Source organism: Argentina anserina, chromosome 6 (assembly GCF_933775445.1).
Source record: "Argentina anserina chromosome 6, drPotAnse1.1, whole genome shotgun sequence".
NCBI lineage: Eukaryota > Viridiplantae > Streptophyta > Magnoliopsida > Rosales > Rosaceae > Argentina > Argentina anserina.
In genome coordinates, this window is record NC_065877.1 from 17,175,040 (window position 1) to 17,187,680 (window position 12,641).

The 12,641-nt window shown below is 36.3% G+C and overlaps 1 protein-coding gene and 1 pseudogene across 2 annotated transcripts; one reads left to right on the forward strand and one right to left on the reverse strand.

Annotated features, from left to right (window-relative positions):
* LOC126796976 (uncharacterized) overlaps nt 1–12,641 on the forward strand; it is a 107,887-nt pseudogene that overhangs the window by 17,138 nt on the left and 78,108 nt on the right.
* On the reverse strand, nt 100–4,996 carry LOC126798144 (calmodulin binding protein PICBP-like). 2 transcript variants are annotated; one of them, XM_050524994.1, is made up of 3 exons: nt 4,594–4,996; nt 864–4,467; nt 100–436 (listed from the first exon to the last, which is right to left on the reverse strand). In XM_050524994.1, the coding sequence occupies exons 1-2, from the start codon at nt 4,840–4,842 to the stop codon at nt 865–867; spliced, it is 3,852 nt and encodes a 1,283-aa protein (XP_050380951.1). In that variant the 5' UTR covers nt 4,843–4,996; the 3' UTR covers nt 100–436; nt 864. The 2 variants fall into 2 exon arrangements, with proteins under 2 accessions (XP_050380951.1, XP_050380952.1); XM_050524995.1 differs by having other exon boundaries at nt 100–441.

Consider the following 12,641-nt stretch of genomic DNA (forward strand, 5'->3'; position numbering starts at 1 on the left):
TTAAAACCAATGTGTGACATGTTATTCCATGAATGCCGCGATAACATCTGCTCGAAAATCATATATACAATCATGTCATGTGTTCAAACAGCTGCACAGTTCTCAGTTTGTCTTTTCTATTACATGTATTAACAACACATTTGGGATATCATTCTAGCATGTATCAAAAGAAGCATATACAAAATCACATATGGGATCATTTAGTATGTGTCAAAAGAAGCAATTACAAAATGAAGTAAACAACGGCAGGTATTAGGCAAAATACCAAACAAACAAATTTGTAACCATTATATCATGCAATTTGCAATCTTCAATTCTTCCTTAGAAAATAACTTACTCTATACCCTATGCTTCTGCCATTCGAACGGTACAAACAATAGCTTAGTGATTCAACTGAGGTTTCTCCAACCAAATAGCTTCTACAAATTTGTTGCATCTGCACTATTTAAAGATATTTGATCAGCTGATACCATCCAACACAGGTATACTTGGGCAAACATTATTATCATTAGTACAGACCAAAAACATATCATCTGTGCATTTCACTTGTCCGATGCAGGACTTACATAAGGATGCTTAGACACTTGGATTTTTTCCAAAACTAAAGGATATGATCTCCCTCTCATATGCTGGTGACATGACAAGTGTAGAACTTGCAAGTTTCTTTCACCAAGATGATATTATAGGTACTTTCTCGTAGATGTAATTATGTGTAGTTTGAAAATGAAAATATCCATAATCTTTTTGTAAAGCCCAATATTAGTTTGCACACATTTGTGCAGTTTGAGCTCCCTTTTGCAATTATCATCATATATTTATTTTATAAATTGAAAGAAGAAAAGTGGGAGGATATGCACTATTACCTTAGCGAATGACTTCTGGCTTGAATGGGTTTGGAATTCCATTATTCGGAAGAACTGTTTCAAATGCCTCAACAAGCAGTGCTACTTTTCTACTCCGAGCTGGAGTTAATTTAGCAACAGCCTTTTGCAGTGCATAATCAAGCATCCACTCCTCTGCATTCTTCCTCTCATCAATGTTTTGATGCTTTAGATTAACTTTTTCTGCTTCAGGATCCGGCTCCAAGAGCATGTTCTTTGGCCTTCGTGGGTCGGATTTTTTTCCTTTCTCCAATGCTTTGATAAACCTATTAAGCAGAATCATTTTTTTCAGATTTCTCCAGTTCTTTGACATTTTCTGTTTTGGTTTTTCTACCATCAGTACTTCCTTGACTTCATCCCCGATGACAGCATTATTAGAGTTCAGCAATATTTGTTCTGGATCTTCTCCTGCTTTCGTTTTAGATCCTCTGAAGCTACCTCCGGAAAATTTGGAAAGAGTAGCGAAAGATTTTCCTTCTATGCAAACTTTATTTACTGCTGGTTCCTGGTCTGGAATGAAGTTCCTAGTATCTGCTTGCTCGTCTTCAGATTCATCCTGGCTTTCAGGAAGAAGGATTTCATCAATCGCTTTCTCCACCAGCTTGACAGTTTCAATACGGCGGAGTTCATTATTTTTATTGTCTGGATGCTCATTTGTCAAGCTCAGCTTTGGATCCATCTCCGTGCAAGGCAATTTTTCTGTGTTTTTTCCTTCTTCCTCGTCTGCTTCATCACGTTGTTCACCTCCATCTTTTTCAGCAATGCTTGATACCATGTGCTTATATACAAAGTACCATAGCCTCGTATAGTTCTGTTTTTCCAGTTGAGTAACATGTGTTACATCAGCATTGCTCCCTGAATGAGATTCTTCAGGTGGAGAGCTTCCATTTGATCTTTCTCTTGCTGTCATTATTATGGGAGCTAAAGAGATCACCATGGCTTCAGACAAATCTGATTCTGCACCACTCCTGTTGTTGTTGTTTAATGCAGCTGTCTCTCCATCACTGATTTCCACATCAGAATTCAAACTGCCAACAGTCATATATTCTGCAGCGAATTCTCGAACTGTTCTGTTTTCAAGAACTTCATAATTGGTGCTACCATATTCCTCATGCTTCAACGAGGTTTCCTTACAGAAGTGGGGACCTTTACTTCCTGAAGAAGAAACATTGGGAAACTCTGTACCATTGTTAATGGTAAAGACTTTGTCCTCGCCATCAGTCTTGAAAGAAGCATGTGTCCCCTGCTGCTCCTCATCTGTGTCTCCAGAAGCAGGTATATCGACTGCTATTTTAGTGGACCCGTTTCCTGTATTCGATTCTTCAAGCATAGAAGATTTCATTGGACTTGCCAGTTTATCCATATTAACAGGTAAGTTTTCTTCAGGACATGACATACCGCCGAGCAAGATTCTGGCAGAAGTTCCAGAATCACTCTCTTCACCAGTTTCATGAGCATTTTGAATCAACAAGCCATTGCAGGCTTGAAGATCTGCTCCAATAGAATGTATTGCATTGGACCTCTGGTGAGTTGTAATATCAGGGAAAGGGAGAACTGTTTCAAAAGCTTCTACGAGTAATGCCACTCTTCTTTGTTGAGATGGAGGTAGCTTACTTATCACCTTTTGAAGTGCATAATCAAGCATCCATTCATCAGCACTCTTTTTGTCTTCAATTGCCAGCCGTCGTAGATTAATGTTTTCTGCCTCCGGGTCAGGATCTAAGGGTAGGTAATTTGGCTTCCGGTAACTGAAGTTTTTTACCTTTTCAATTGCTTTCACAAATCGCTTGAGAAGAATAAACTTTTTCAGACTGCTCCAGTGCTTGGGCATGTTCTGTTCAGAGTTGTATTCTGCTGCTTTCTCCTTGGGAGCATCATAGTTTGCAGCTTCCAACTGTGTTTCTTCTGCATTGTGTACCATTCTGTCATCTGAATAATCACCAAGAGTTAAGATTCTACGCTCCTCTCCTTCATCATTACTCAGCTGCAATCCTTCCTCATTTGAGTTTATGTCACTAGTAACTGATTCATCATCATATGAGCTGTCTAGAACTTCTGGGAGAAGAATTTTATCAAATGCTTCCTGGACTATATCAATGGCATTTTTCTGACAGAGCTCTAGTACTTGATCTCCTTCACTTGAATTTGTTGACACTCTATGGTCAATACTTTCAGGAAATGATGGATTGTTGGTTTCAAGCGCACCACTGGTACCTTCTACTTGATATTCTTTGACTTCCCCATGAAGAGGGAGATAGTTTCCAACAGCTGCTGAATTACCCTTTACTGCATGTTTGTACATCAACTTCCACATACTGATATACTTGTTATTTTTTGCTTGCATGCTACACTCTGCACTTTCATTTTTGTCTGACTCCACATTACCATTTTTATCAGTCACCAGACTACCATGTTTTAGCTCAAGGGCTATAATTTGTTCCATAGGTGCCACACAACCAGAAGCGCAATTATTTTCATGGTTTTCATTGTCAGTTGTTGGTTTCACAACTTCATCAGGGAGCTTGACAGTGGTACAATCATCAGATTCGACATCTACTGGAATTGGTTTAGGACTGCTGATCTTCATTTTATCAGTGGAAATGAAATCACCACCATCATTGAGACCAGATGCAGCACATTTCTCTTCTTTTAGGTCTGAGTTGGTGACTTCAGAAGCTGTTCCAATGCAACAACCTTCCAAACATAAATCACTAAGTGATGTGGGTAACCCCAAATCATGTTGTACGACTGTGGTCAGATCACTCGTATCCTTTAGACTCTCCTCCAAAGTTTCATGAAACAGCTTCTCCGGATCATCAGATAGATCATAATTGTCTTCATCTTCTTTGCTGCAAGTTTCAGCAAGGTCATGCAAGAGCTCTTCACTGCCCAATTTTCGCCTCACAGGAGAGATCGTTCCATGAACTTCATCATTTCTATTGATGACCATGAGAGTCGGTGCATCTTCCTTCATTTTGCTGGACTTTTTCGCTCTCTCTGGGGATTGAGTTGCCTGTATTGTTCCCTTCTGAGTCTTCAATAAGCGCCTCCTTATCGAAATGAGCCTCTGGAGTGGAGGTACATTTGCGTGGCGATGACCATGCAGAGAACAATAAGTAAATGGACAAGGCTTGGTGGCTGAAGCTCCTTCAGATTCACTTCCTTCTGGACGAACATCCTTCACCTGAGGAGGGGACTTGCAATGCTTGAGAGCTGAAGAGCAAGTGGCTCTTTGTACCCCCAAGTCTGGAAATTCAGAAATTTCGGATTGTTTCCGAACCACACGAATCTTGGATTTTGCTTTAGACAATCTAGCTGACTTGTGAACAGAGTTGGGGGTTGAATTACAACTTGATTCCGAAGAGCAGTGAGGACTTCCCTGAATCTGGGTCCTTTTCTCACTAAAGCAACAGGTCTCCTTCAAAAAGTTTGGCGATGATGATGATGATAATGATCTATACTTATTCAATTGGGTTCCTCCAGAGCTTTGCCTCACCAAAGAGCTCTTGAATTTCACACTCGACATTCTTGTTAGATTGTTAACAGGCTTAAAACTAGACCTCCTTATCAATACTCTACCCGAGTTCTGCAGAAAAACCACCACCCAGAAACAAAAACAAAAACAAAAACAGCCAATGATCCTCAATTTCTTTGTATAATAACCAAAGCACTAAAACTAAAGCTAGATGGCAAAAATGAATAGTAAACTTGCCTGGGGATCATCTGCAGTTGCATCATTGGATCTGCGCTTGGATCTTCTCCTCGACGGCGATTTTGCAAGCTTAATTGATCTCAACTTGTTCAGCTTCTTCTGCAGCTCTGGCTCTCCTCTGCTTCTGCCATTCTGGTTTTGGAGAACATATGATTCATCAGGCGTCATCATCATCATCGGAACCTGCCCCGAAAATAGGGTATCATCAGAATCACATGCCTCCACAACTTGAAGCTCCTTTGAACTCATAGTTTAGATGGCTTCTCGTCTTCGGATATTGAATTGGAGATCGGAAACCATAGACTGGTGCACACAACACAAACAGGAAGGCTGACTTGGCCATCATGACTTGACTATAAATTTATTCCATATGACACAGCTAACTCAAAGTCTCTGGGTCAGAAGGACCGGCACTTTATGCTCTGTAAATCCCATTTCAATGAATGATAAGATTTTGCCCAGATCAGATCAATAAATGGTAACAGTAGTGAATGTTAGATGAGAGAAAACCCACCAGAAATGGTCACATACGTAGATATGTCAGTTATTACTTGAATATAATTTTACTATTGTTTTTTTAAGGAGAAAGGCTACATAATAATATTACAAGATGAATCTAAATTATACAATGTGTAATACTAATACGTTGAACTGTTGAAGAAATCGATAAAGCATAATTACACAAAAAAACACATCTGAAAATTGAAAATCATAAAAGAAAATAAGATGTACAAACACATTGAGAATGACTTGTAAACTTGATGTCACGAGACCTCACTGCACTACAAATGTCAATAAGAAAAGTGTACAAATAATCGTAACAATAACTATGACCGTATCTGATTCAATTACGATGAAGATTCGACCCAGATACCAACTCTCCCACATCACCACTATCCTCACACTCCAAAGAACATTGCCTGCCCAAGGTTGTCACCAGATACCAACTATCTTGGCCATACATAACCGCCTTTATAGATCTACAACCATGGAACACTACAGAGAGTTGTGGGTTTAGAAACCAATTTGGGTTTCTTGAAGAGAAGAGATATGACAAAAGTTGGATCCTTTGTCTACGACAAGGATGTCGAAGATGGTACCCTTCGAGGAGAAGAGACGGTGTCAGAGGTGCTGGCTTTCCATGCCCAAGAGCACCCCACTCCCAACCCTAGTAGTGAATCTTTGCTAATTATTGTTCGGCAATTTTATAATTTTAGGGGAGTGAAATTTGCAATCCCTAAATTGTAAACCACACTCCCTTTACAATTTTTTAAATCGTTTCCTTATCTCTAAGGCATGTGCTTTTTGCTCTATATCTTTGCCTTAGTAGAAACCATTTGACCGATATAATTCCTACAATTTCTCATTTGACAACTCGAGACCTTGAGTGCGAATTCCTCAGACAATTGAATAAACTTTAGGAAGAACCCGATATTTGCAATGGGGATTGTGGGAAGGGTGCAATACCAAAAATTGTTTGTAGGATCTTAATCGGAGTTGTTGTCATCTACCTGACATTGAGATTCAATATGTTTCTGGTACTTCTTTCGATACACGATTCACACCTAGTGTGCCAATTGGTAAAAATTGGAAGTTAACTTCATGGAGCAACAAAGATAACTCAATACCTATGAGCTTCACCTTTATATTTGATCAAGTAGGGAATGTGAATATGTTTACCAACTTAGAGGAATCGATTCTTTATTGGAAAGTGGAGAGCAAGGTATATGATTAAACTCATATGAGTTTCGTCTTCAAGTACTCATAACTTGCTTTTGTTACTAAATTAGAAAGAGATCTTCTCTATAAACAATTTGGCCGAAAATTGCATGATAATTATACAAGATTGGTGACAAAATTTTATTTGAGCATTCAATGGTTTAACCTGGAATGACACCAACAGTAAGTAATCTTCTTGTCTAAGACAAAAGAGTAATGTTGTGTTCTTCGTTTCCTTTTGGATCTCACGTGAAATTTTCTACAATTGGGTTTCCTCAAATTGATGTTCAGTTTTATTGAGACAGTCTAGTACATGACATGCCTGAGAGATAAAGAAATGGTGCTTATAAATGTACCCAACAAATTTCTTTGTATACCAAACATTACAAACATTACAACTTTTACCACTCTTTTTCTCATTCTGCTCTCGTATTTAAATATATATTTAAAATATTATTTATGTGATCAAATAAAGAAACCCAACACCTCTTCTTTTGAACAAAGGAACCCAACACCTCTCGATTTTTCCATTACCAAACAAAGAATACCAATACCTCTCCATAAAAATATGAAGATGACGGGATTCAAGACCAAACAACTTATCAATCGCTTTTTCTTTATTTCACACATATGTTCTTAATTTCAAGATTTTTCATTCAACTAAACAACAAAAAGACCATAAGTTATGATGAATTGCAAGATATGATATAAAAGATGATAATTGACAAACAGAGTTAAGAAGTTCAAGGAAGTAAGTGGGAGAGGGATTGAGAGACCAAAGAGTCCTGCAACACAACCCACCATGCGACCACTATTCTTACGTAAAATTCTATCAAATCTCGGTACTTCCCAGATTCCCAGTACTCCCACGCAATCATTTTTGTTTCTCTTAAATTACACCAACTCTAACCTAACCTCATAATCATATTATTTAATAATCTGATATATTATTTTTATAATTGTGCTCTCATATTCTTCATACATACAAATTCAGAAAATAGTACGGTGATACGGTGAAGGGCTATAGAGGAAGAGCTCTCCAAGATACGAACTGATATATATTATTATATTTTAATTTGTTTTCTCAATCTAAAGTTGGGGTAAAAATGTTAATAAAAATAATGTTGGGTCTACTAAGACATTTGTTGGGTACATTTAGCAATACCCATAAAAAACTACATGGGTACTGTTAAATGTACCTAGCAAATATCTCGGTATACCTAGCAGTAAAAATTTGTCTCTTAAATTCCAACTTTGTCCTTTGAACAAGAAAAGGTAGATTTGACACCCAACTATTTTAGCATGGGTGCTTCTAAATATACCCAACAAATTTCTATTTAGTTATTTTCCAAATTTACCCTTAATTCTAATGATGAACCCAACAACGCAAAAGCAGGTGTTTCACCTTCATTGAATAAAAGCTCAGGTAACTATTGATGAATCATGTATTTCAAAACGGATTCCATTCATTGGTGCAAGTACATACACCATCTGGATATGAAGCATAAGAGATTAATGAATCATTAGGTGTCAAAAAAAGTTTCATCCATTCATTATTTCGTTTCGATTCTTCAAAACATATATGCTAAATAAGTTATAAAAGTTAAAACACAAAAGTTAGAGATCAATTTATGGAGCAGGAAGCACTGGGCTCTATTATTTTATGTTTTCTATTCATTCGTTCCTAGCTTAATTATTCTTGAGAATTAAGATTGATGTGGCGAGTAAAAAAAAGAAGAAAATGGGCATATGTAAAAGAAGAGGATCATTGCCCATAAAACATGCAGAATGAAATTGAAAAACAAGACCAGTGCTCTAGCGAAACTTGATTAAAAAAATTTCTTTTTGCCAGTTTTGTGATAAGTTTATGTCGATAAACTTTTTGCGTTTATTGGGATTTGAATTTTCTTGCTGAGTGTAGCAAAATAAAGGACCAAATTTGAATGTTTGTGTTGCTAAGTATAGTTAGAAATTTATTGGGTATATTTAGCAACTCCCTTTCAACATTTGCATTTGAAGGGGCTGACCAACTTTCTGGCTCCCTTTCTCAAGTGTTTGAGTTTTTCTAATAAAAGTTCTACGTAAACTTGAAGTCAATAATACGTTGGATGCAAAGTTTTGGAAAGTTATTGGCTTAGATCCGTAGTATAACAAAAAAAATTCTTAATAACTCAAAAAGGATTGTGTCTTGCATCTAATAAATTGGGGAGAGATCTAAATTGGGTGACATCTAATGTAGATTGTAGAGGTAGCGGGGAAGGAGAAAGCACTGGATTGTGAGTGATCAACTATTGAGGGCAACAAAAGATAAAAATAGTGTTAGGTCAACATTAACCTTGTCATTCTTGCTTTATTTTTAGTTTTTTTGCTTTACCTTTTTGTATATTTTTCTATTTCTTATTATGTTTCCTAATCATGCTAGGAAAATGAGGAAATGATCGGAAACACGTCAAAATGAGTGGATTTATGGCACATTTCGGAATAAGGTGAAGAATCAAAGTCAAATGAGTAAAAGCGAAAAAGTCACTAGAAGATGAAATTAACCGTCAAAGTCTGGCTATGAGAAGGTGATTGCCGGAATATAGTGGTGGTTGAATTCAACAAGTCAATAGAGCATTGTTGAATCATTAATGGTGGATTTAAATTCAAATTAGATGAAGATAAATGAAGGGGACCATCTCTAGGTTTTGTCTTTAGCTAATTACCCTCATACCTTCACCATTTCTTCTCCACCAAAATATATTTGGCTGTGTTGGTTATTTTATGAGACAAGATCCACTATTTGTGCTTCCATCCTTGTCTACCACATCTAACTCTTCATCTCTTTATATTTCCACCCTCGATTCTTCATTTTAGATGACAACTCTAACAACTCAAAAAAATGCCAACTCTCAACTCTTTCCCTCTCCACATTCTTCAATTATCATAGTTCTTCATTTTTTAGGTAGTTTAGTGTAGCCCTTGTGTAGAGAGAAAAATGTAGCATCTTGGGTTGATAACCAAAACCTAAGATTCAACACCTCTTGATCAATCACAGTTGTGGATAGATTCATGAAGCTTTGTTCTTAATCTTTCTTTTGTGTATGTAGATTTGTATAGTATTTTGGGTTTGAGAAAAACCAAAAAGACTATACTTTGAAGCTTCACATCCTATTATTTTATGATGGCTTTTATGTATTTGTCTATCTATTGTGAGTAGTGGAGTTGAGGCTAGGCTAGTCTCACCCACAGTTATGTGCAACAGTGTAAATTCTTTATTTAATTTTATGTTGTTACACGTTTGAATCTATTGGCTTCTATACTTAATGATACTAAATGTGTTAGCTACTTTTGTCACCTATAAAACATGTTTAGTAAACTAACGAACCAAAAACTTAAAATTGACAACTTCTTGAATCCGTAGCATAAGTAGAATTTAGGTGGTGGCTTAGTGTTTTTTACGGGAAATATTAAGTGTTTCTTACGGGAAATATTAAGTGTTTCTTAGTACATAGCCCACTTATATTATAAGGTAATATATAATTGGGACTAAAGTTGTGTGGTCTAATTTGGCTCCAAAAGACTTTATAAAATTTTATGATTAGTTGGTTTCTTGGTAGCTTCATCAAAGCACTAGGGGAAAATTTGTCAAACATATTTCACATCAATTATGGGTTACATTTGTACATGAGTAAGGGTAGGTGCTATGCCTAAGTCTCTACTCCTCTCATTGATCTACTCTCTACACTTGTTAGTTTAGTTGCTTTATTTTTACTTTATCTTATTTTAGTTAAAATTAAACCCAACAACCGTTTCACTACCATCCATTGTTAATATTACCACTTGGTGGTGTTGGCTTATAAAGGGCTTACACCACTAAATTGTAAAAATGTAGACTTGCATGTGTTTTTAAGATTTTATTCACGGTAATTTAGTTAGGGTGGAGTTACTCAATCTCTTGAGTACGATATTCTTATTTTTTCACTCTATACTAAAACTTGACCTCCTAATCTTGGAAGTAGGTAGCTTCACACATAAACACATACAATTATCTTATGTGATGCAACCAACAAATAGAAATGGACTTTTTTTTTATTGCTGAGTATACTAAGATATTTGATAGGCACATTTAACAACACCCATATTATATTACCACTTGCTCCTTATTTGGTGCAACTTGGTGCACATATATGATTATGGTTAGGATCATAGTACATGTATACAATTGAAAACGACTATGTAGTGTAGTTTTGTCATCCAACATCTAGTCATATTGTTACGACCTAGATTTTTTATTGTAATTATTACCGTTATGTTTAGGTATAGTCATTATTTTTATCCTAATCTTAACAGTTATGCTTTTGTTTGGGTCAGAAAGACTTTAATTAACTCGTAGACTCTGAGTAGTCTAAATTGGAGTTCCGACGGAGGAAAATTTCTTTCGGAAAGTTACTATTTTCAATGGAGAGTTTTAAAGAAGGAAGTTTCTATTTTGGGAAAGGAAAGACAGACAAAAAGAGAGATACCAAAAAAAAAAAGCAGAGTAGCTGATTTTCTCGGGCCCCGTACCGCCACCTTCTCCTCGTCAGATTGTCGCCGTCTGATCATACTAGACCGGTGCATAGGTCTCGTTCGAAATCTTACTCAATCCTCGACATTTTTGAGTTGGTGGCCGGCCCTATTTCGCCGTTGTTCAGGAGCGTTGAGATCCGCAAGCCCACCGCCATAGAAATCTTTTTTTGGTCAGACCTCCTCCCTCCAGTCACTAAACCTCAAATTTCTTGTTGAGTTTTGCTTATCTCAATCTCATCGACATTCTCACAAAAGGAAATGAGCCAATTCGAAGTGGGTAAGAAGTTTGAACAATCTAGGGTTTTGAAAATGATATTTTTCGGATTTGTTTCAATTCGACCATTCTGAGTTGAAATTGGTTGTTGTTGTAATTGAGAAAGTTGTTGAGCGTATTGTGTAGATTAACCTGTTAAAATTTGGTATTTGGTTGGAGTTTGGTTGTGGGCTGCCACTGTTAGCGGTGCCGCCACCTTTTTAGGTAGTTTTGGTGTTGGTTTAAAGTGCAGCTGCGAGTGTAGAATAGAATTCCCAATTTTACTTAAGGTGAAGGGTGATATGTGAGAATCAAACATTTATAGAGGTAGTATTTCTCTAAGTTGGGTAGTGATTATAGAGAAGAAACCATTTATAGAATATAGCCAAATTAATAGCTTAGATAGATGAAGTGTGTTGGTGAAGCGGGGGAGATTTGGGATAACTTTCAATTAGTTAGGAAAGATCAAGGATGTGAGAACGAGTTTAAGAGTCCGTAATTCTATTATTTAATCATTTTTAGTTGATTTGTTAATTGAAACTCGTCTCTTAAACAGGATGTGAGGTAACTCAAGGTCAAGAAACTTCAAACCGACACCTGGCGTAGTTGGTTATAGTGAGTGGATAATTATTTTGAAGTAAATGCATGCATGATTAATTGAATGTCTCTATTTTCTTGAAAAATAGTTCTTGATTTATGAATGTTGAGTTGAAAATGGGATTTTCGGGAATTTATGCTCTATTTAAATTACACCTATTAATTTCATTGATTTTGGTTTGGATATTTATTCGAAAATGAGATTTCTAAAATTTATATGATTTAACCAAAGCTATGTTTGTATGTTTGAGATCAAAAGGAAGAAGTATGCAGTCTCAAATGAGGGAAGGTTCATCCGGCCATAAACAGAAAAAAAAAAAAGGAAAGAAAAGAAGAAAAAAGAAGGAGAAGACTAAGAGATATTTCATAAGAATGCATGTGGCCTAAAAGAAGGGAGAATGCATGTCACCAACAAAGATGATCATCATTAAATGGTGAAGGAAAGAAGAAAAGAAAAAGGAAAGAAAAAATCAGCCCATAACCATGCAGTCCCTCTCCCTCATTCCTCTATAAATAGGTGGCATTTTTTCACATTGGCATCACTTCTCCTTTGCAAATCTACACCGAAACTCTGCCAAAATAACTCCACAACTCACCACAAAAATCAACAGCTTTTCCTCCATCTCCATTCACTACTCACCTATGGGTCATTGTATTTTTGTAACTTTAAGATACTTTGTCTATGAAGATCTTTTTGTTTTGTGGATGTTTATTCTTTGGTTTTGTATATTGTTGAATAATTTCATATTTTATTTGTTATTTATGACAATTTGCAATCCTTATATTATAACAATTTATTTATATGTGATTCAATTCATGTATTCTTCATTGCATTTATATGTTTTTAGTTAATTTTTAGATATGTGCAACCGATTTTAGTGTTTAAATTCAGTTTTTGTGATATTGGGTGCTATTTTCATCTACCAAT

Coding starts and splice junctions, on each gene's coding strand:
- LOC126798144 (XM_050524994.1), bottom strand. CDS start 4,842: ATGAGTTCAAAGGAGCTTCAAGTTGTGGAGGCATGTGATTCTGATGAT. Junction 4,468..4,593: donor CAACTGCAGATGATCCCCAG/GCAAGTTTACTA, acceptor GTTTTTCTGCAG/AACTCGGGTAGAGTATTGAT.